General features: G+C 38.9%; 1 protein-coding gene across 5 annotated transcripts in view; it reads left to right on the top strand.

Annotated features, from left to right (window-relative positions):
• MORC3 (MORC family CW-type zinc finger 3) overlaps positions 1-23741 on the top strand; it is a 63409-nt gene extending 39668 nt beyond the window's left edge. For all 5 annotated transcript variants that reach the window (XM_073361161.1, XM_073361170.1, XM_073361150.1 and 2 more), the window contains 8 exons: positions 2074-2178; positions 2328-2450; positions 2545-2619; positions 3486-3528; positions 11366-11553; positions 12552-13380; positions 18291-18454; positions 21539-23741. In XM_073361161.1, the coding sequence (XP_073217262.1) occupies positions 2074-2178; positions 2328-2450; positions 2545-2619; positions 3486-3528; positions 11366-11553; positions 12552-13380; positions 18291-18454; positions 21539-21692 (1681 nt within the window). In that variant the 3' untranslated portion in view covers positions 21693-23741. The remainder of the gene's footprint in view (positions 1-2073; positions 2179-2327; positions 2451-2544; positions 2620-3485; positions 3529-11365; positions 11554-12551; positions 13381-18290; positions 18455-21538) is intronic.

Below are 23741 nucleotides of genomic sequence, written 5' to 3'. Positions count from 1 at the left end.
TGCTTGTAGGAGCTCTGTTGACTTTGGTTATGATGTCAACTCTGCTCTTCCTTTATTGCCTCTTTCTTGTATACCCATAATTGTTCCCACTAGTCTTGTCTGTATTTCCCATTAGACAAGTATTTTCATTTTTACAGATCATGTTTGGTCTTGTAGAATCCTTTGTTCATTTGGTCCAAAACCATCCTACTTAATTCATGTACTATAACTTTTGCTCCGCCTTGCTTATTTCCATGTCTTTGCCTCTTCAATTCACTGGCTTCTTATACATTTTGCTATGCTACTTACTCCTGCCTTCCCGTTTGCTTGCTTCCTTCATGTTTATGATTCGCTTTTTTTGTGGCTGTCTACATATGTGTTCTTTCTAGACCTCTCTTTGGAACATTCATTTGCTCTTTGTTTTTCTGACTTAAAATCTTTAAATCCAATCTCAAAACTTCTCTTCCTCTTCTAAGTTTGTTGTGATCTTGCTGAGGACTTTTGCATGTCTGACTTAATGACTGTCCAAGACTATCGAATAACAGGCTCAATTGGAATTGATGTTCAATCAGAGATTAATACAGCACTCTACAGAAAGAATAGATAATTACTACCCTAGGTGTTAGGTAAAGATCTGACGCTGTGTCTCTTCTTCACTGTTACAGGTGGGGAATGAAACTATGCATCCCACCAAAGTTCCAAAACTTCTGTTATTATATAGGGATTTTAGCCCATGACCCCTCTTTGCCAAAAATACCCTCCCAGAACTATGTTCTGATGCCATCTTATGTTCTGATGGGATTTCCTTTAATATCTGTACATTCTTAGTTTTCCTGATTTATGTGAAGGCATAATTTTTTACAGCTGAGGACCAACATTTTTCAAGATAATATCTCTCAGGGAGTTCTTCCCCCCATAAGCATTCTTCCCTGTTGATTCCCCAATAGGAAACATCTGCTGTAACAATCATCCCTCATCAATCCATTTTATATGTAATGCTTATGTAAGCATTATATTATAACTTTTTTTTAAAAGGAATGGTTTCCATGAATATTTGGAGTTTTATAGACATGGAAGCACCACAGATTATTAGATACATCCTAATGCATAGAATTAATTAATAGGGTTACTTATAGGTCAAGGACCAGTATTCAGGGCCTTAGAATTCCACATACTCTTTATTCTTTAGAATCTTTGTTAATATCATAGTTAATATGTAAATGAATCAATATACAAAAAAGAAAAGGACTGAAAGGACTAATATTCATGAATAAGTATTAATAGGACTACCAAATGGACTACTTAAATTATTTTTTAATAGCTGTATTGCCTAATCTTTCACCATTCTTTCGAATCAAAGGCTATTTTGTTCAACTGCTGCTATTTCTACAGACTATAATTTGGGCTAAACTTTCACCACCACTGTTTGCCCAGAATCCCTCATACCTAAACCAGAGACTCATTCCCACAGACCATCAGGTTACTCAATTCTAATTTTATTTCTTCTCTGAAGGTCATTTGTAAATTGGGTTTGAAACCTTTATTTTCACTACTAGTGCAAAGACTTGTCCACTATTTGAACGCACAGTTTGCCCAAATCAAAGCCAGAAAAGTATCACTAAGGGCTTGTCCACGCTACTGTGTGGGGTCAATCTAAGATACGCAACTTCAGCTATGTGAATAGTGTAGCTGAAGTCTACCTTCTTAGATTTACTTACCGCGGTGTCTTCAGTGCGTAAGTCGACAGCTGATGCTCTCTCATCAGCTCTGCTTGCGCTCCTCGTTGTGGTGGAGTACCGGAGTTGATGGGAGAGCACTCAGCGGTCGATTATTGCATCTATGCTAGACGTGATAAATTGACCTCTGCTGGAACGATTGCAGCCTACCGATCCGGCAGGTAGTGTAGACAAGCCCTAAGTTATTGACATGTAAGACTTCACACAAGTCCAGCGCTTTAGTTTAAAATTACGGGTTTTTTTATTTGAATAACTTTCTGCTATAATCACACTAACTTTTCTATGCAATCTGTAAATGTTTGCCTGGCTAATAAATATTTTACAAAATGTTTCTCATGAGGCACTATTTCTTTGCTAGACTTACAATAGCAGCACTGGGAGAAAAACTTAATGATTACTGGAATGAAATGAAAGCAAAGAAAAATGAAGAATATCCTCTAGATTTGCCAGTAGAGGATCTACAGTAAGTAAGATGCCTCTAAAGCTATAATGTAAAGGCCTACTAAAATACATACATGTTAGTTTCTCTTTTCTCTACTCCTACATGATATTGCGCAGGAGTGGGGGAGGGGGGGAACATTTTCATATGAATGTTTTAATGTTTCTGTACAGAAAACGACCTGATCAGACATGGGTTCAATGTGATTCATGTCTGAAGTGGCGGAAGCTTCCAGATGGAATAGATCGCTTGCCAGAGAAGTGGTACTGTTCGTTGAATCCTGATCCACAATTCAGGTAAAGTGGGATCTGGAGGAATATCTAGATGCTATTGCATGTTTTACTTTTCTCAGTTGATTAGAGCACCATTTGTCTCACTACTCTTAATCAGGAATTGCGGCGTACCAGAAGAACCCGAAGATGATGACCTAATACATCCGACATATGAGAAAACTTGTAAGAAAAAGTGAGTACCAAAGACTTGTGTAAAAAGATGTGTACCTATTATAGAATAGAAATATGAGAAGTAAAACATCTTTAAGTTTTTAATTTACCCACTGTTTTGGGGATATTACTAAGTTACAGCATGGTTTGTGCCCTAAAAGAGCAGACCAAACCATTGTAAGGGAACAGTGTTACAAATGTCATGTTATATTTTTATATATATATCTCCTTTTAGCATGGACTGATGCAGAAATTCTCAAATTGTTCTGTGGACCACTAGTGTGATTTTTGTGTTTGACTGCTGATCACATGATGCTCTTCCTCCTTTCCAGCTGCTAAATTGACAGCTAAATATGTATTAATGTAAATACTCTCGTAAGTTAATATTATTAGAGCAATTGCTGCCATTGGCTCAGGGATGTTGCATAATTCTTAATTGGGGGGTGGGAAAGGTGGTCCACACAATGCATGGGAAGATGACACTCTAAGGTGTAATGCAGGCTACATAAACTGAGGATCCCTGTTCTACCCTACACATACAGTTGGGTGTAACCAACTGCCCCAACACAGTAGTAATTTTGAGCATGAACAGGACCTTAATTGACAGTTCAGGAAGGCTACTGTTTTGAGTACAGATGAAAAGGGTTAGCTTAAAAGGGATTATTTACAGTGGTCAAATCTGACAAGTAATTGAGGTTATGCTAATTTTAACTCCTAACAGCCTTCATGCTTAAATTATATTCAGTAATTCAGAATGTTAGTGAAAACCATTGTCCATTCTTTTCATCTTTGAAAGGTGAAGAGTATTGTATTTGTTTTAAGCTAGAAATTGATTTTTACAGTGAATTATATTTTGATTTAAACTTTTTCTTCCCCTAACGTATAAAGAGACAGGGAAAAACTAAGGAGGCGACTGGAATACAGCCAACAGGTAACTGTCTCTCTTAATCTTGATTTGCTCTTGAATTTGGTAGTTTTGGCTGTAAATGCACCTGAATGATGATTTCCCAGATGTAATTCATTCAAGAATATACATACAGTATATTGCACTGTAGCTGCTAATGTGCATTTAGCGAAAGCTGTAAATTCAAAACTCTGCACACTTCAGAAGGTCAGGGGATATTTTTTTTTCCATCGGAGTGTCAGATTTTGTTTGAGAGGAAATAAGGGAGATTACTCAAACTACTTTGTAATACATTTAAATATTTTTACATGAACATTCTGAAAGGGGCTTCAAACATAATTTACACAACACTATATTTTTAAATACTCATTTTGTTTTACTAGTACTTTTTTTAAAGGCAGTGAGCCCACTGCTCTTATTTAGAAGATGTGTAAACAAATATACACGCTTCTCATGTTTAATGTTTTTATATACGCAAGTGCACACATACTGTATCTGATCACATTATGCTTGTTTAAGAAGCCGTATACTTTTTGACTATTTGATCAAATTAAGGTATTTAAAACAGCATTGAGAGGCTCTATGTTGTGTGTCTTCTAGGTTCAACTTGCTTAATTTACAAGTAAGAATTGTTTTAAAATTGTCAGTCCTGCAAATTCAACCTCAGATCTGTATTATTGCTCGCAATAAAGGTTCCGCTGGCCAAAGTCTGCCTTCCATTCTGCACAGACAGCCTTATCTTTAGTGAAAACAACAAGGAGTCCGGTGGCACCTTAAAGACTAACAGATTTATTTGAGCATAAGCTTTCGTGGGTAAAAACCCCATTACTTCAGATGTATGGAGTGAAAATTACAGATGCAGGCATAAATATACTGACTCATGAAGAGAAGGGAGTTACCTCACAAGTGGAGAACCAGTGTTGACAGGGCCAATTTGATCAGGGTGGATGTAGTCCACTCTCAATAATAGATGAGGAGGTGTCAATTCCAGGAGAGGCAAAGCTGCTTTTGTAATGAGCCAGCCACTTGTTTTTGTGGATACAGACTATCACAGCTACCCCCTGATACTTATCTTTAGTGGGAGTTTTACCTATAAAAGCTATTTGCAGAATTTGTCCTTTTATTTCAAACTTAGTTAATGTTTCAGTTGATTCATTAGATTGGAAAAAAAATACAGGCTCTCTGGCATAACTATATTAACACTGTAGTGCTAACAAATAAAAAGTGTAAACATTTGAAAACCTGGTCCCATATATATATTCCAGATCATCTTTTTACTTTAATGACCAAATTTAGTGTGCAAGAACACTGTTAGTATGCATATTTTATGATGTGCATAAAATAGTGTGCATGTCTCCCTTTGCTCCCCATGTACCAAATTTTCAAATACATTTAGTAAGAAGATACTGTTTTCATAGTTATGTTTTGGGAGCAGAATTCAAAGTTCGGTGATTAATTATCAAAGTATTAAAATGTACTTTCCAAAGTAATTAAACCAACGTAAATAGAACTATTTAAATATTGAAATGACTAGAGAATATATAAAAGCATAGCTTTCTTGAAGAAAAAAGTTTATAAAAATGTGCAGGTAAAATTAAAAATATGCTCTAATAGGTAGATCATAGTATTGTAGAACTGAAATGTACCTTGAGAGGTCTTTTAGTCTAGTCCTCTGCACTCAAGGTAGGATTAAGTATTATCTAGACCAGTGGTTCTCAACCTGTGGGCCACAAGTGGCCCACAGTCAGCACACAGCTGCAGCCTACGTTACATCCTCAGGGCCATACGGGGGTGTGTGTGTGTGTGTATGTATAATATATCTAGTATGGATGTGGCTTACATAACACACAGCGAGCCACATATGTGGCCCACAATGGTAAATAGGTTGAGAACCACTGATCTAGACCATCCCTGACAGGTGTTTGTCTAATCTGCTCTTAAAAATTTCCAATGACAGAGATTCCACAACCTCCCTAGGCAATGTATTCCAGTGCTTAATTATCCTGACAGGAAGTTTTTCCTAATGTCCAATCTAATCTGCCCTTGCTGCAATCTAAGCTGCTTCTCCTATCCTCAGAGGTTAAAGAGAGCAATTTTTCTCCCTCCTCCTTGTGACAATCTCTTTTGTACTTGAAAACTGTTATCATATCGCTTTTCTCTCCTCCTCCCCCCCCCCCCCCCCCGTCTTCTCTTCTCTTCTCTTTAGACTAAACAAACCCAATTTTCAAAGTTCAGTCTATAGGTCATGTTTTCTAAACCTTTAATCGTTTTTGTTGCTCTCATAGACTTTGTCAGAAAGGATCATCATGATCATCTAGTCCAGGGATCTCCAAACTCAAATCACCACAAGGGCCACATGAGAACTAGTACATTTGGCACGAGGGCTGCATCACTGACACCCCTCCCACTGCTGCCCCAGCCGCGCCCCCACTCCACCACTTCCATGAGGCCCTACCCCGCTTCTTCCCACCCCCTCCCTGCCCCTATTCCAACCCCTTCCCCAAATCCCCGCCTCTTTTCCGCCTCCTCCCCTGGGCGTACGGGTCCCCGCTCCTCTCCCCTCCCTCCTGGAAAGTGCTAATCGCTGCCAAACAGCTGTTTGGTGGCGGGAAGCACCTGGAGGTAGGCAGAGGAGCAGGGATGTGGTGCACTGCGGGGGAGGGGAGCTTGGCGGCCGCAGGAAATAACTCAGGGGAGGGGGGCGGGCCGCAGGGAGCTTGGCGGGCCGCAGCAAATAACTCCGCGGGTCGCGTGTTTGAGACCCCGATCTACTCTGCCAGCCACAGAACCTGCCCCACCCACCTGGGAAAGAATTATCTGTAGTAATTCAGAGCCCTCCCCATCGCTGGCTGTTGGAGAGATTTACTGCTAGCAGTTGTAGATAAGTTACATGCTATTGTAGGCAGTCTCATCATACCATCCCCTCTATAAACTTATCAAGCTCAATCTTGAAACCAGTTATTTTTTTTTTTTTGCCTCCACTGCTCCCCTAGGAAGGCTATTCCAGAACTTCAGTTCCCTGATGATTAGAAACCTTCGCCTAATTTCAAGCTTGAAATTGCTGATGGCCAGTTTATATCCTCTTCTCTCCTCTGAGCTTTCTCCAGTTTGTCCAAATCTTTCCTGAAATACGGTGCCCAGAACTGGACAAAATGCTCTAGTTGAAGCCTTATTGGCATGGAGTAGAGTGGAAGAATTACTTTTTGTGTCTTGCTTACAACACTCCTGCCAATACATCCAAGAATGGTGATGAGGTTTTTTTGTAATACTTTGGACTCTCATTTAGCTTGTGATCCAGTATAACCCCCAGATCCCTTTCTGCAGTACTCCCTTCCTACTCAGTCATTTCCCATTGTGTGTATGTGTGTAATTGATTGTTCCTTCCTAAGTGGAGTACTTTGCATTTGTCCAATTTCATTCTGTTTGTTTCAGGCCATTTCTCCAGTATGTACAGATCATTTTGAATTTTAATCCTATCCTCCAAGGCACTTGCAGTGCCTCCCAGCTTATCATCCGCAAATTTTATAAGTGTATTCTCTCTGCCATTATCTAAATCATTGGTGAAGATATTGAACAGAGCCAAACCCTGAACTGATCCCTGCAGAACCCCACTAGATATGCCTTTCCTTTCCAGCTTGATTGTGAGCCGCTAAGAACTACTCCCTGGGAATGGTTTTCCATCCAATTATGCACCTTTCTAGTATTCTGGTTCCTGTGATGGGTTGGATCACAGAAACCCCCTTGGCAGTCCCAAGACTACTTCTGCCCCTGCTTTCCTGCCCTGACAGCTTGGGACTTCAGTGCCCTGCCTGGTTTGAGCCAGACCCGCTAGCCTGCTGCAAACCCAGATCCAGGTCTGAGCCACATCCCCTAACAGCTGCAGGCTTAATTGAAAGCAACTTAAGAAGTCTCTGTCTTTAACACTCAGATGCCCAACTCCCAATGGGGTCAAACCCCAAATAAAGCTTTTTACCCTGTATAAAGCTTATACAGGATAAACTCATAAATTGTTCGCCCTCTATAACACTGATAGAGAGATGCACAGCTGTTTGCCCTCCCTCTCCCGCTCCTCCCCGTATTAATACACACTCTGGGTTAATTTAATATTTAAAAAATGATTTTATTAAATTCAGAAAGTAGGATTTAAGTGGTTCCAAGTAGTAACAGACAGAACAAAGTGAATTACCAAATAAAATAAACCCGCAAGTCTATGCTTAATACAGTAAGAAAACTGAATACAGAAAAAACCTCACCCTCAGAGGAGTTCCAGTAAGCTTCTTTTTACAAACTAGTCTCCCTCTAGTCTGGGTCCAGCAATCACTCTCACCCCCTGTGGTTACTGTCCTTCGTTCCAGTTTCTTTCCGGTAGCCTCTCCACCCCCAAAGGATATCTTTTGAGCCAGCTGAAGACAAAATGGAGGGATCTCCCAGGGGTTTAAATAGACTTTCTCTTGTGGGTGGATACCCCTCCCTCCCCCTGTGTAGAATCCCAGCTACAAGATGGAGTTTTGGAGTCACATGGGCAAGTCACATGTCCATGCATGACTCAGAACTTACAGGTAGCAGCCACAATTCACATGCTACCTTGAATGTCCTCATGTAGACTTCTGATGTGAATTGGAGCCTTCCAAGATCCATTGACAGTTAAGTGCTTCTTGATTGGGCACTTAAATTGCAAATTCCTTTCTAAAGAAGCTGACCAAATGCTTTACTAAGACTACTAAAAATCAAGGAAGTACACATCCAATATTCATAACTTTGAATACAAAAATGATACATGCATACAAATAGGATGAATAGATTCAGTAGATCATAACCTTTAGAGAGATGTTACATGGCATATGTAGCATAAAGCATATTCCAGTTATGTCATATATACATTCATAAGCATATTTCCATAAAGCCTTATGGGGTGCACCGTCAGTTCCCTTTTGCATTCAATAAAAAACTCTTACTGTAGTCAGACATAGGCCTGGCCTTGACCTAAAATTTAGGTCATCCTAGCTATGCTGTTCAGGGGAATGAAATTTTCACACCCCTGAGACATACAGTTAAGATAACCCTAAGCCCCAGTGTAGATACCACTGGGTCTACAAAACTATTCTTTCGTCAACCTAGCTACCGCCTGTCAAAGTGGTAGATTTACGACAGTGATAGAAAAACTCTTGTTGCTGTAAAATGTCTACACTACAGTGGCAGTGCTGCTGGTGTAGTGCTTGTAGTGTAGACACACCTGAGTAGCTCTGTTTAGAAATGAGGTGTCCAGTCTTGAGGCTTATATTTTTCTTGTAGTTATTATTGTCACTTACATCTCAACTAAGCTAATTTACAATATTTTTTTTTTTTTTTTGAGGATTTACTAGCTATAAAACTAGGTGCAGCCTGCCATTCGAAAAAAACACCATGTGCCCCAGTGACAAAAAGCTTATATGCTGGGAGAAAATTGCAGTGGTAGAAAGCATCAGCCTGCTATTCATGATTGAAGTAAGAAGAAAGGGGGCCAATGCAGCCCCAAAAGTGAGTGGTGCTATAGGAGAAGTGATGTCCACTGTGACATATATGGCAATTTCCTGCAGTACCCTGGAAAAACATTATTGGATTAAGTTTAGCCTTACTGTATTAAGTTTATATATCATTGTGGACCAGGGATTGTATGTAATTCCATCGGGATAGGGGGACTACAGCCCTCCAGGAGCTAAGAGGGGGTGATTAGGTAAATTAGCTCACTCAGGTTTCAACACACCTTTCGAAAGGTACCACCACCTGCACAAGCTTGAATATATTGGTTCAAACTGGATTCTCTGGAGACCTGCAAACAAAGAAAGGTCTTCTGTACTTCTTCAGTTTAAACCGATGCAGGGCCACTTTTCTGATCCAACAAATGGACAGGACCTCCTGTCCAGGGGGAGACACAGTCCTTCCTGAGAATGGTTGGTTGGATCTGGAAGGACTTGACCTGTTTGTGGACTTGCTTGTTCTGGGTTAATAGTTATCAGTCCTTGTAACCAAAGAAAAACCCTTATGTAGGGTTTGAAGGATTGACTCCTAACCATGCCTCCCAATAAATGCCTTGTCTACATTCCACTACTTCTGTTTTTTTATATATTGGTATTTGTTTTATTTGCATTATATTTTTGTTTTGTGTACCTTTTTAAAGTTTATTATTTAGCAACTAATTTTTAAGATTATAGCAGTTATAATTATTTAAATTACTATTAATACTAGCTTAAAGCACAAACCAGGGGTTGCAAGATTATTTTTATGGAATAGCCTCCTAGGGTATAATATTACATTATAAGCTTGATTTGTCTTTAAAGCATTTTTGTCATTTGAACTTTTCTTTTCCTATAATTATATTATAAACTGGTTCAAAATATTTATTACTACAGGTAATTTAGGTGTGAAACAGAACACAGACCAATTAAAGTAACATTTTCTGCATTTATACCAGAAGTGGGGTTTTTTAGCCACTACGCAATAGTAGTTATTCGCACAGACAGTTTTTACTTTACCAGCGTCACAGCGTTTCAGCCATACTGTGCAATTTGGAGACTGGTTTTTCCTCAAAGTGAATCCACATGCTAGCAACTCTGTCTGTAAGACTTTAAAGCTGCACACTGTGTCTCCCAGGTGCAAACAGCAGTACAAGCCTGGGGCTTTCCAGATCTTGCATTGTCTTGCAACAGAGGGAAAACCATTTTTTTCACAATGTATGGGTTTCAGTGGTTTTGCATTTAAGTTCATGGAATTGGACCCTTGTTAGTTTTTTTTGCACTGCACTAACTGGAATCTTTCTTGTACCAAATTTTAACTTGTCTGTGGTAAGAGGGTAAGTTTTCTTGCTCCATATAACTTAGGGCCACTTTTACTTTGTATAGCATGTATATCCCCCACGTACATGTTATTAGCATACATTGACTTAATTCCATACTTCCTTAAAAGCAATTACAAGATCTCACATGTTAGATACAGTTAACAAAGCTTCATTAATGAGTTATTGGTTTTGCTTATTTAATGGATATAGTACTTCTGCTGCTATCTACTGTCAAAGTGCTTGATGGTTTCCACAGCATGTGTTAGCAAAATAGTGACTTCAAACAGTCTAGTTCCTGTGCCAGTCCTGTTAAGTTTCTTTCAGTGAAGTTGCCCCCCCTTAATGTGTAGCAGTCTTACACGTTAACGTATGAGAGTCTTTTTAACGGTGTTTAAGCATATTTTACCTATTTTTAGTGAGCACAGTTCTTTACGGTAACTGCAGTTTGGTAAAATTTAATAACACACATGCGTACAAAGATGTTCAGTTTATTTATAATATTTCCTTAACAGGTCTTAACCATAAACCATTTGGACCTGTTTCCAGGCTAGGACATTTTAATCTTTATTTCCAAAACTCCACCATATGGTTTTTGTTTATTCCCTAAGTAACATGTATTTTTACTTCATGGTTAATCAGAACTTCTGGCTAGGATTTTAATGGTTGGATGTTTTAGTGTTTTTGAATGGGCACTGCACCATTCAAAGTAGCTCCATGATCCATAAACATAACCTATTAAAAGAAAACAGAATATGGATGGCATTTTTGAATAAGGTTTTGGTGGTTGCGGTACAACAGTGAGCTTGGGGTTTTGTTCTAATGGGAACAGGGGTTTTCAACCAGGGGCTCATGACCATCCTGCCCTTCTCATATTGCTAAATGCGAGGCAGGTTTCCAGCTATATGTGAGGGTAGCCCAGGTATGGGACACATTTTGAACTTCTGTAATAGGGTACATAGTTCTGTCAAATTCAGATTTTAGATACCCCTTCCTACCTTCAAGGTGTCTAACTTCTGTGCTTAGTCTAATTAAATATTGCTTTTTCTACAGGTTAATAATGAAATGTATTTTAAAACACCTTCTGTCTCTTCAATCAAAAATGCATTGTCATCTATGAGTAGAAAGGAGGGTGCTCTAAGATCACACTTAACAGAAGCCTTAAACAGTTCTGTTACAAGATCTATAAACACTTCAAATAATAGATTAGTATCTTCACCTCATCTGGATCCTGAAAACAGGTTAGTGAATAAATGCAAAGTAGCTTTCCATTCATCTCAGAATAAATAAGTTTGCAAATGAAAATAATTATGGTGTTTGTAATAGGTCAATTGCTAGGCTGTGACAGCCATAATAATGATTGATGTATTTGAGCTATTATGATAGCTGTCAGCCATTAGATCAGAAGCTTTCTGAAGAGTGAAAGCAAATGTAGGAAGCATTTTGCTAACAAGGAGGAAGATTGATTACCTATTTCTCTTAGTCAGGAAAGACTGCTTTGTTAGCTATCTTTCCAGTATATTTTTCTCAAGAAGCTTCCATTTCAGGTAACCTTTTATTATATTGTCACTTCTTGGCCCAAAGTTTTAGTCTGTTTCAGGATATTGTGTGAAAACAAGTCAATTGCTAGGTTACTATAAAAATAATGGTTGATATGTACCCTGACTAGTGATATGTAGTTTTTTCTTAATGTAACAGTCTTTCTAGTCAGAGCCTCTTGAATGGAACAGATGTCAGCAGAGAGAACACCTTTCTCTTGACTTGGCCTGTCTTTCAGCTAATGACCTGTAATTCTGAATTAGTTAAATAAAGATGTTGTTGCTTCCATTGTCTCAAATAGCCTTGGATGAATCTTTTTGATTCAGTTGAGCCATGAAACCTGATCTCTCCTAATGTTCTTAACTGTACCAAGCCCAACCAACAGTCACTACAATTGATGAGCAGAAAGACATCCTCTCTCATTCATGGTGTATAGCGTCCATTCACTCAATATCCGGTTTTCAGGAGTTCTCCAAAATGTAGGATTTACGACTCCTAAAGTTGACCTCAAAATTGAGAACTTAAAAAGTGCACATGATTTGTCTAGAATCACCAGTGCAGTCCAACAGATATGTACTTTATTTTCATAAGACTGTTCACACAAACTTTGAAATTACACAGTTGAGAAAACAGAAATTATTTTGAATAATGTAGTAGTTTGCACTAGCTGAATATTTCATTTCTCGCCCCCACCCCCCAGCCTTAAACGGAAGATTTCTGGTTGTTCGCCTATTACTTTAAAGACACCACGATTAAATAACCACACATTTGACAATCACAATGAAGATGATGATGAGGACGTCATAATCTTAGAGGAGAGCAGTACTCCAAAGCCTGCAGCAGACTGTGATGTTACAATAGTAAAAACTGAGCATATTAACGTGGAACAAAGCAGCATGCAAGAGGAGCCTTGTGGTGCAGGTAGTTCAGAAGATAAATATGAGCAGTGGACTGCATCAACCCAAACTGAGATACCAAGCTTAGTGGTTAAAAAAGAAGAAGTAGAAGAAAATATAGATATGCAGCTACCCAGATCAACTTTGGAAACAAGCCAACAAGAAATCATTAATGCTTCTGAGGCATCTTCTGTGGATTTTAGCATCAAATTAAATGAACTAAGAAATCAGCTGCAAGTAGCAAACCAAGAAAAAGAAAATTACCGAAAACAGTGTGAAATGTTAACCAACCAGATGAAAATACTAGAGCAGAAGATACTAGAAATGAGTGATAACTATGTGAAAAAGGAAATGTGTCATCAGTCAACTGAGACTATTATATTCCCAGATGACAAACTAGAAAATTTTAAAGAGAAAAGTCCAGAAGAAGTGGGTATTTTATATGAGCAGGCCTTAAAAGAGATGGAAAAGCTAAAGGAACAGTGTAGTACTTTGCTAAACTTAAAAACGGAATGCAGCAAATGTGCTAACAATGAAAATAAAAATGAGGTGGATGAAATTGCTGTGCAACTTGATGATGTCTTCAGACAACTGGACAAATGCAATACTGAGAGAGATCAATATAAAAGTGAGGTATGTTTGTTAATATGGTTTTATGGCAAGGTAAAGTGAATATACAGGACCTGTCTTTTTTTTTTTAAAAGATAGCTACAAAATTATTCACACAAGGCCCTGATCCTGTAATGAGCTCTATCCGCACAGCTCCCTATGGTGTCAGTGGGGCTCCTTATGAGCAAAGAGAACAGCCACATTGAGTACACTGTAGGATCAGGGTCAAAATTTGTGGATGCAATTGCACATACAAATTATAATTATTCAGCTGCAAATCAGTTAATTGGAAATAAATTAGGATTAACTCATTAGCTGACATCTCCTGTGTATATGCTAATCTTGATGGCTGTAAATTGCTAGAGGAGTGAATACCTTTTGGTTGTTTTTAGTATCCTGTTACCTCTATTTCAAAAATTCAGGTACGAATATTTTTTCAAATAATTAATTTTTTTAATTTAACAATTCTGGTAAATACATTTATCATATACTATGTTCAAGTAACACAACTAATAAAGTGCCAGAAAAGATACCAAGCATTGAACTGGGATAGAGTCACTCACTTCTCTTTAGAAGTGATCCCTCCAGACTAAGCTTGAGACACCCTGATAGACAAATATACAGGAGTTCTCATTGCTTTTGGGTAGTTCATTATTTGTTTTTGTGAATAAACAGGATAGACACCGCAGGGGATTACATCAGCCATCTTTTAACTTCACTTCTCAACGCCTTTTCCCATTTACATGGGGTTGGAGGTGCCTATGATTCTTCACTACTCCTTCCAGTTCATGGCACAGGTTTGTAGGTCTTGGAGTTCCAGTCCTTTTCTCATCAAATTTCTCTTGACAGTCTTTCCATCGTGTCCTCTGTCTCATTTCCTTTCTTGCTGTTCTCTTTCTCCCATGCTTTCTTTGCTATCACTGAGAGTCCCAAATTCATCTTCCCCCTAACTCATTCCATGTGCACTCTGTTTACTCTCTGCTTGCCTGCCATTCTCTTCAGTATATTATTTTATACTACCCACTGTTGCCAAATCAGAACAGGCAGGGACAGACAAATTCAGTGAACACATTTCCTTTCAGTTTGTGAATTAATTGCAAGTTCCACAGTACTCCTGCCTTTCACTGCCATCCATGGACATTGTGGGGCTCTTTTCAGTTCTCCAGATCTCGATCCAGTTGCATGAAATATACTTCCAAAAAACAGATTCTTTCTTCTCTCCAGAAACTTCAGTCAACAGCTCTTCTACCATTCTTCCGTACTTGCATAATTGCAGTCTTCTGTGTTTACCTTCAAACCATGATCTTCAAACACAGATGCCTACTCTGATACCATATTTACCAGTTCCTCTTTGTTGTCAGTCAAAAGGGCCAGATGGTCAGCGTAGATTACCTTTCTCTGTCTCCACAGGTTTGGTTCTTCTATTATTTAACTCCATAACTAGGATGAAGAAAAGTGGACTCCCACTGTCGCCTCAGAACTCTCTGAAATTCCATGTATTGTTACCACTTTAGTTCTTGATCTCAATGAAGCTCCTCTATCATATCTATTTCTGTAGTCCCCGTCCCATTGATTTCAATACTGCAGACAATGCAGAATCAAGTCATATGCTTTGTCAAGATCAATAGCAGTTATTGAGTAGCAGCAGCAGTTATGCCCTCCATTTATAATTCTTTCAAACTTCTGTCTCATTGCAAATATGTCTGTAGTATTCCTTCCCTTCTTAAATCTCCTCTCCTATATTTTCTTCCACCTTGCACCAAAACCTTACCTCCAAAACTCTTTAAAGGATTTTAAGAGTCTGATTTAACGGACTGATGCCCAATAAGTGTTTGGATCATTTGCATCACCCGTACCCTCCCAGAGAGGCACAATATTGCAGGGATTGGCAATGTTTGGCCCGCAGCCCACCAGGGTAAACCTCCTGGCAGGTCGGGCTGGTTTGTTTACCTGCCATGTCCGCAGGTTCGGCCAGTTGTGGCTCCCACTGGCTGCAGTTCGCTGCTCCAGGCCATTGGGGGTCGCAGGAAGCGGTGCGGGGCAAGGGATGTGCTGGCTGCTACTTCGCACAGCCCCCATTGACCTGGAGCGGCAAACTGCGGCCAGTGGGAGCTGCGATCGGCCGAACCTATGGACGTGGCAGGTAAACAAACTGGCCCGGCCCACTAGTGGGCCGCAGGCCAAATGTTGCCAGTCCCTGATCTATCCCATTCTCCAGTTAAGTGGGATCCCAGCAAACACATAGTAACGTATGAAGTGAGTATCTGCAGTGCCTTGATCATATCAACAGTTACCTCATCTTCACTTGCTGCCTTACCATTCTTCATCTTATTCAGTGCTTTTAACTCCTCTACAGAGATCAATACCTCTTTGAGGCTTCTCCATAATTGTTGAAGGTGCTTGCAGTTGCAGTTCTCTTCTTGTTTCACAGCCTTTGGAAATATTTTTTTCTATACCTGTACCATACCTTTAGGGTTAATCATCACACAGTTCCCATCCTTCATGCAGAAAGCTCTATATCGTGTTTCATTTGTTCCTCTTTTTTTGCTAACCTAAAAGCCAATTTCTTGACATCTTCCTCCAACTTTCTGTATAATTCCTCTTCAGCCTCCATTTTCACCTTAGCAACTGCATGTTTTGTGTGCTTTTTTTTATTCTCATCACAATGTGCTTTCTCAAATTCTTTAAATAACTTTGTTTTTAATTACTCTTGTACATCAGACTTCCATCACCTGCGTGTTATCCAAAAGTACCACTCGTTCTGCCACATTACCTTCACTGCCTTAATGAAATGGGTAGGGATGGTGTCCCTAGCTTCTGTTTGCTAGAAGCTGGAAATGGGCAACAGGGGATGGATCACTTGATGATGACCTGTTCTGTTCATTCCGTCTGGGGCACCTGGCTTTGGCCACTGTCGGAAGACAGGATACTGGGCTAAATGGACGTTTGGTCTGACCCAGTATGGCCGTTCTTATGTTCTTAACTTCTTTAATTCTCCCTCCACTCTTCACTGTCTTTGGCAAAACATGAAAACCTTCCTTTACTGTTTGGCAAACTTCCTTTCTGCCCCCTTACATAACTAACTACCAGAGCAATTTCTTCCTCAATTTCATTCTTTCCTGTCTTCTCAGGTTATACATTTTAGCTATTAATACTTGCTATACTGAGTGAACGTGTGGCAGAACAACCGTTGTCTTTCACCATTTTCATGTGTTCTCTTACCAAAATATACCAGTAGTCTACATGGCCTTTGCTTTTTCCACTATATCATATGGGATTCTTCTTTTTTTAAACAGTATTCACTGCTGAAATCCCATTAAACACCACTTAACCCAGTTTTCTCCTTCTGCATTTCTTTTACCAAAGCCAAATTTACCCAACGCTCCTTCTGTTGGGCTCCTTTCACCAACATGATTGCTGGTAACAAGGCGTTACTCTCAACCATAACCACCGACTCTGCCAGCTCATTTCTAAAGTTTTTCTCTTCCATAGGTCTGCCTGATTGTGGGGCAAACTTTGACATCAAACAACCCTATTCTCTATCAACAACCATACTACTATCAATCATTTTCCTCTTCTTTCTACCATCATGACATCAGTGAACTGAGCTTATGATGATAGCTTCCCCATTCATTTTCTTTTTTCTCACAACCAAAAAACTTTAAATCCATCTTCCAAGATTATACTTCTGCCTCCACACCATGTAGTTCTAAACAAAATTGCTATAGTTTAATGTATCTAAGTGTTATGGAAATTGATCAGTTTGGGTAATTTGTCTCCATCTTTTTCAAAATATTTGTAGAGGAGAGTATCTATACTCTGCCATCATTTTTTGGTCACCAAGAATTAGTTAAAACCATGGAAGTGACAGCTAACTTTAGAAACTGTAACAGTTCTTTTGGAATTCACACAGGATGGATAAAAAATTAGTTTTTAAAAGATCAGTTCTTTAAATGTTACTAGTTATTTCCCTATCTTATAGTATTAAATTGCTAATGTGGATGTTTTGTATGTTTCTTTAGCTTTCTAATTGTTCATAGAATTTCAGTTTTTATACATAAAATGCTCATCTATACTGAAAAAGTCAAGAGCCTCATTAATAGCCTTAATCTGAAAACGACATGCACACAGATACAGAATTGATAAGTAAATTGCCCATGCTGTGTTTGCACTAAACTCCACTTCTTAATATACTGAATTTCACAAGTCAAGAAAGCTGAAATGCTTTGTCCAGTCTGTACTCAACCATCAGGGTATGCAGCGTGAAATCAATGGAACTTGTGCTCCTAAATAAGTTAAGTGCTTTTGAAAATCCAACTATTAGGTGCCTAAATTAGCTTTAAGTGCCTAACTTTAGGCTTCTATTTTTGAAAATTTTGGCATATGTAAAGTATGTTCACTAATATATTGAATATATACACTAATATATGTTCACTAATTTAACTTCTCATTGTTAATATTGAAGCAATTTGTTTTGAATGGAAAGATTTTGTGGCACTAAGACTTTTTAATAACTACAATTTTAACCTCTGATACCGCAAACACTTCTGTACGCTCATGTTGGTTTCAAGCAGATGAGTAGTCGCATTGAAGAAAATCCGATATTAATGTGAGCAGAATTATATACCTGCTTAAGTGTTTGCAGGATCACGGTTTTAATTTTCAATATTTTGTTTTCCTGTAGCAATTTTGTAAAGTAGATATGATACCCAACCATTAGTGACATTTTTTAAAAGCATACTTTAGTTTATTATTTTTAATTTATTGAAGTAAAACATTTTCAGATTAGTTTTTTAAAGCATCAGTAAACTTCTTTTAAAAATTAAGTGATTTGATCATTAGTTAAACCACTGATTTAAATCACCTTATTTTTAAACTACTCCACCGTGACTTCAGAAGTATAAAATTAACTTACTTTGATTTACCTGTCTCAGATTGAACTGCTGGAAATGGAAAAAACTCAAATTGGTTTTCAGTGTGAAGAGCTTAAAAGAGAAGTTGCACAGTTAAAAGCTACAATTCCTCAAGTGGTAGCATGTGCAAATGATTCTACAACCAGTAACACTGAAGATTCTGTCAGTTACTCTGTTGAAGAAAGGTATCGCTTTTCTTACTTTTAAACCAGAAATTTGCCTGGAATAGCCTATCAGGCTTGTACCTTAAAACATTGTCAAAGTTCATGATTGATTCTGTGACCTTTTGTGGCTTTCTGAATCTTCACTGCCCCTTCCTTTCCCCACTAATGTTCACACTTTATCATCTTCCAAAAAATATTTCAGATTAATGTATGTATAATGTGTCCAGATTGCAAGTGTTAAAGAATCTAAATGTGTAGTTTGTCTGAAAATCCTAAAAAAATAAAAATAGAAGAAAGTTTCTCTTTATTCAGGTAGAACAATGGCTTTTTATTGGAGTTAACAGCTAGCTTGCTTACCGCTATACAATGCACAGAAGACATTTTCTGAGGCGTTTTTACTCCAAATGTATATTAGCACATGTCTATACTACAACATTAAGTCAACGTAAGTTATGTTGACCTACAGCCAGTGCAGTAATTAAATAGGCTGTTCATGTCCACACTACCCTCCTTGTGCCAGTGGTGTACATCCTCACCAGGAGTGCCTGCATCAACTTAAATGGGGGCCGACAGCCAGAGCCCCACCACTGCAAGGTTGACGGTTGGTGCGGGGCTGACTGTGGGAACGCTGCTGCCCTAGGGCTGGCAACCAGCTGGGTGGTGGTGGGGCTGGTGCTGATGGCACTGACCTGCCCCGTATGGGGGTGGTGGGGCTGGCGCCATGCGGGGGGGACTGGTGCTGATGGCGGTGGGCCTGCCCCATGCAGAGGTGACAGGGTAGGGCTGGGGAGGCTGGCCAGGCTGGGGCCGCTGGCCCTGGGTGGTCTGCCCCGTGCGGGAGTGGCAGGGCTGGGGCCGCTGGCCCTGGGTGGTGTGCCCGGAGCGGCAGGGCTGGGGCTGCTGGCACCAGCTGGTGGCTAGTGGCTAGCCCCAGCCCTGCTGCCCCCATGTAGGGCTGATGCGGCTGGCCCCATGTGGGGGCAGCGAAGCTGGGGCTGATGGCACTGGCTGGCTCCATGCTGGGGCAATGGGGCTCGGGCTGTCAAAGAAAGTAACAGGTGATCTAAGCAACGACGTGTCTACACAGACACTGCGTCTACTTAACTACATCCACCTAAGCGCACTCTTTCGTGCACAGAGGTGAAATTATTACGTCAGCGTAGTGGACGACTTATTGTAGTGTAGATGCTTAAAAAAATTAGGTCCACGTAAGCTTTTCTATGTTGACCAAACTCCCTAGAGTAGACTAGGCCTTAAATGTTCTTTGTTATAGATTACTGACACCCTTCCTCAAATGCTACTGCAAACTGTAGCACTAGATTGAGTTACCATTCCATACAAGTCTGTTCAGAGTTGTCCCTGCTAGCTAGATCTCTAGTGTTAGGTTTGAGCTGTAGCTGCATCATCACTTGTGATCATTCCTCTGTCTGCCAGCATTTCCTTTGCTGTTGGCATCTGACTTTAATGACTTGTACTCCCTGGAAGGATTTGCAGATATTTGAATTTGTTGCACTAGTGACCACCCACAAATCGTGCTGGGACTTATCAGCAGAATGGATGCTAACCTGGAAGGAAAAGTAGACTGAAGGAAGAGAGATAAAAAGGATGGCTGAGTTGGAAGTAACTTTGAGCAGCAAGGAGGCATGGGGGGAGAAAATGAACACAGGAAAGCAAGAATAAGAGAAGGAACACAGAAAATAAACAGGAGGAGGAAAGGAAAGTAGGAGAGAGACTGAAGCAGAAAAAAAACCTGTAGAGTAACAGAAAAATATAACAAAAAGAAAAGGAGTACTTGTGGCACCTTAGAGACTAACCAATTTATTTGAGCATGAGCTTTCGTGAGCTACAACTCACTTCATCGGATGCATACTGTGGAAACCGCAGCAGACATTATATACACACAGAGATCATGAAACAATACCTCCTCCCACCCCACTGTCCTGCTGGTAATAGCTTATCTAAAGTGATCATCAAGTTGGGCCATTTCCAGCACAAATCCAGGTTCTCTCACCCTCCACCCCCCCCCCCCCCACACACACACACAAACTCACTATCCTGCTGGTAATAGCTCATCCAAAGTGTCCAAAGTGACACTTTGGATGAGCTATTACCAGCAGGATAGTGAGTTTGTGTGTGTGGTTTTTGGAGGGGGGTGAGAGAACCTGGATTTGTGCTGGAAATGGCCCAACTTGATGATCACTTTAGATAAGCTATTACCAGCAGGACAGTGGGGTGGGAGGAGGTATTGTTTCATGATCTCTGTGTGTATATAATGTCTGCTGCAGTTTCCACGGTATGCATCCGATGAAGTGAGTTGTAGCTCACGAAAGCTCATGCTCAAATAAATTGGTTAGTCTCTGAGGTGCCACAAGTACTCCTTTTCTTTTTGCGAATACAGACTAACACGGCTGTTACTCTGAAACCAGAAAAATATAGCTAAAACATAGCTTTATACACCTATTGTAGCTTTATTTGTAAGGTAATTCTTGGACAAATTTCTCTTTCCAGCTGGTATTTCCCTCTCTTCCCCTCCCTCCCCTTTTGTCTGTCTCTAGAGTTGGTTTTCAGTGTGTGCCTAACACTTGGGCCAAATGTGCCATGCTCTGTCATGTTTCTGCATGTACTTCCAATTTTTAATACTTTGGAATTGTTTTGAGAAAGCAAAATTGAGATTGAAGTGAGGTATCTGGGTCAGTATTTGGGTTTGTGCTACCCAAACAAACCCAATCTCTCTCATCTTGCTTCAAAAGAGCCTCTATTTTGTGGCAATGAGGATGGAACCAAGTTCTGCTCTTAATGTTTGTCTAAAATGGAATGAACATGTAATCTTCCACCTCAGGAACTGTGGTGCTCAAACCTTGGAAAAACTAGTCCAGCTAGTTCCTTGCCTTGAGTTACTTCATAGGTAACTTTAAATTAAATATCATGTCTTATATTGGCTGATACGTTTCTTTGTAAAACTCAGATTTGTAGAACCTTCTATTTTCAGTAAGGTAGTCACATTGTTTATAAAGTTCAATTTTAAAATGTTATGGACTGTAATCTCAATTTATCCGCACTCTAGATAATAAAATCTTCCTTAATATGATCATTATTTCCTTACAGCCTGAAACTGCGATCCCTCCGAGTTAACGTTGGACAGCTACTGGCTATAATTATGCCTGATCTAGATTTGCAGCAAGTAAATTATGATGTTGATATAGTTGATGAAATTTTAGGACAAGTTGTGGAACAAATGCATGAAATCACCACTACTTAATATCCTTTACTGAAGACATTAAGAAACTTGCTGAATCTTCTACTATATTGTATGGTTTCCAAATTGTAAAGACTGGTTTTGTTTTTATGTTTGAGTGATTTAGATACAAACTCAGTGTAAAATATATATACTGCGTACACTCAGATGTCACAAATACTGTGGGTACTTTTCACGTACCTTTTAAGTTTCTCCTTAAAAGGAACAGTCAACATTGACAGGCCGTGGATGTACCTAACTTATTAAGAATTTTGTTTTAAAAATAAATGTTTGTAATTAAACTTGCAAATATTTTCTATTACTTTGGAATCTTAAACAGTTTTTACAGAGCTTTTCATTTGGCTTTTAACTTTTGTATTCTCAGTGACCCTTAAATGTATTTGTTCCCCCAAAACTAAACTTACCCTCTGATCCACCTCTGAAAACAAACCACGATAGCATGGTTGTAAATATCAGTATTCTGCTTGTAAACAATAATGAAACAGGCAAGTTTTGTGAGTTTGCCTTTACTTATGATAAAATATAGTTGGTACATGAAATTTTTGGGCTGTGGTCCCTGGTAGCAATATGGATTGTTGGGGGTTTTTTTGGTACAACAAGGGTCTGATCATGACATGTGCTAATACCTGCAGTTCCCACCAAAGCCAGTAAGAATTGCAGATGCTCATACCACTCAGACCATATTGCTATGGTTCTAACTACAAGTAGGCATAGTTTTGGTATGTGCTGTGAGCTTATTCATAGCTCTGCCAATGCATCTCAATGCTGACCAGAAATACTACCATTTTAATACTACCCCCTTGAGTGAAGACTGCTAATCATGTTAAATTGTATAGTGGTTTTGTGATGTTGGCAAATACATAATAGGGACAAGATATGTCCTTAAAAAAACCCCTCAGAACATTGAATTGTTACAATATTGATTACTGCCTCTGCCATAGAAACCCGTTTGTTAGCTTTTTTTTGAAATGACATTACTATAATCAATCCTAATTTAGCTTCCCATGAAAATACCAATAATGCAGCATGCTGTATGATTACAATGGGCTACTCAGTTTTAGAAGAATTATGTAATTAAAAGGGCATTTAAGTTAGATACTTTTAAAAGCAAACAAATTACCTTACTTCTGGTGTTAATGACCAATGAGTTTATTAAAGCTGAAAACTTAAATCTAATTTTCTTTCACTGTTTATGCTGTTTTAAATTTTGCACATTTTTTATGGACATAAAAAGGGCTAGTCTCTTTTGTTTCTAGTCTCTTTTGCTTCTAGTCTCTTTTGCTGGTTCTCATGTATTAGCACAGTGCTGCAATATCTGCAAAACAGGTGAATGTTTAAATTCAAGTGCTGAGTACATATAGGGATAGTGATGGTATGCTGCTTCAAACCATCTTTTTTTCCCAGCCAACAAAGGTGTCCTCTCATTTGACTAGTGATCTAAACAAAATGGTTCAATTAAAACCTTTAAAACAATCATGAAAACATCCCTTTAATATTAAACATATTTGAAACATCTGTTTCTACGAAAGCTACATTTTTTGGCTTAAGCAACCTTACTGTCTTGTTTAAATTAGGCTGCATTCCCTTAGTTGTACTTTGCTAGTCTGTGTAGCCTAAAAGTATCTTGAATACCTGATCTAGTATTATGCTAGTAGGGATAAAGAAATACTATTGTGCTTATAATGGTTAAATTTAATGTTTAATTTTGAACAGGTAGCTGAAATAACAATGTTCCTATACCTAAGTTTTTTGATAAACTGGTGTGCAATTTTTCATTTTGTCTTTGTCATTGTTTATTTATTTTCTCAGTGTTTTTGTCCAGATGCTTCTGTAGCTGAATTTATTATAGATGACTGGTAAAATACAATGTCTATATTGAAAATTAAAAATTTATACTGTACATTTAAATTTTGAGGAACAGCGGGTAAATGGAAGTAGGTTTACTTGTTAAAGTACATAGATGTATTTTTTTGTAAAAAGCACGTTCTGGTTTTCTGTCAGATCAAAACTTTTAACTGGTCAATAAAAAATTAATTTTGTTTTAAATAAGAA

The sequence above is a fragment of the Lepidochelys kempii genome, chromosome 1 (genome assembly GCF_965140265.1).
Source record: "Lepidochelys kempii isolate rLepKem1 chromosome 1, rLepKem1.hap2, whole genome shotgun sequence".
In the NCBI taxonomy this organism is placed as follows: Eukaryota; Metazoa; Chordata; order Testudines; family Cheloniidae; genus Lepidochelys; species Lepidochelys kempii.
Note: the sequence above shows the minus strand (reverse complement) of the source record. Positions and strands in the feature narration are given on the sequence as shown.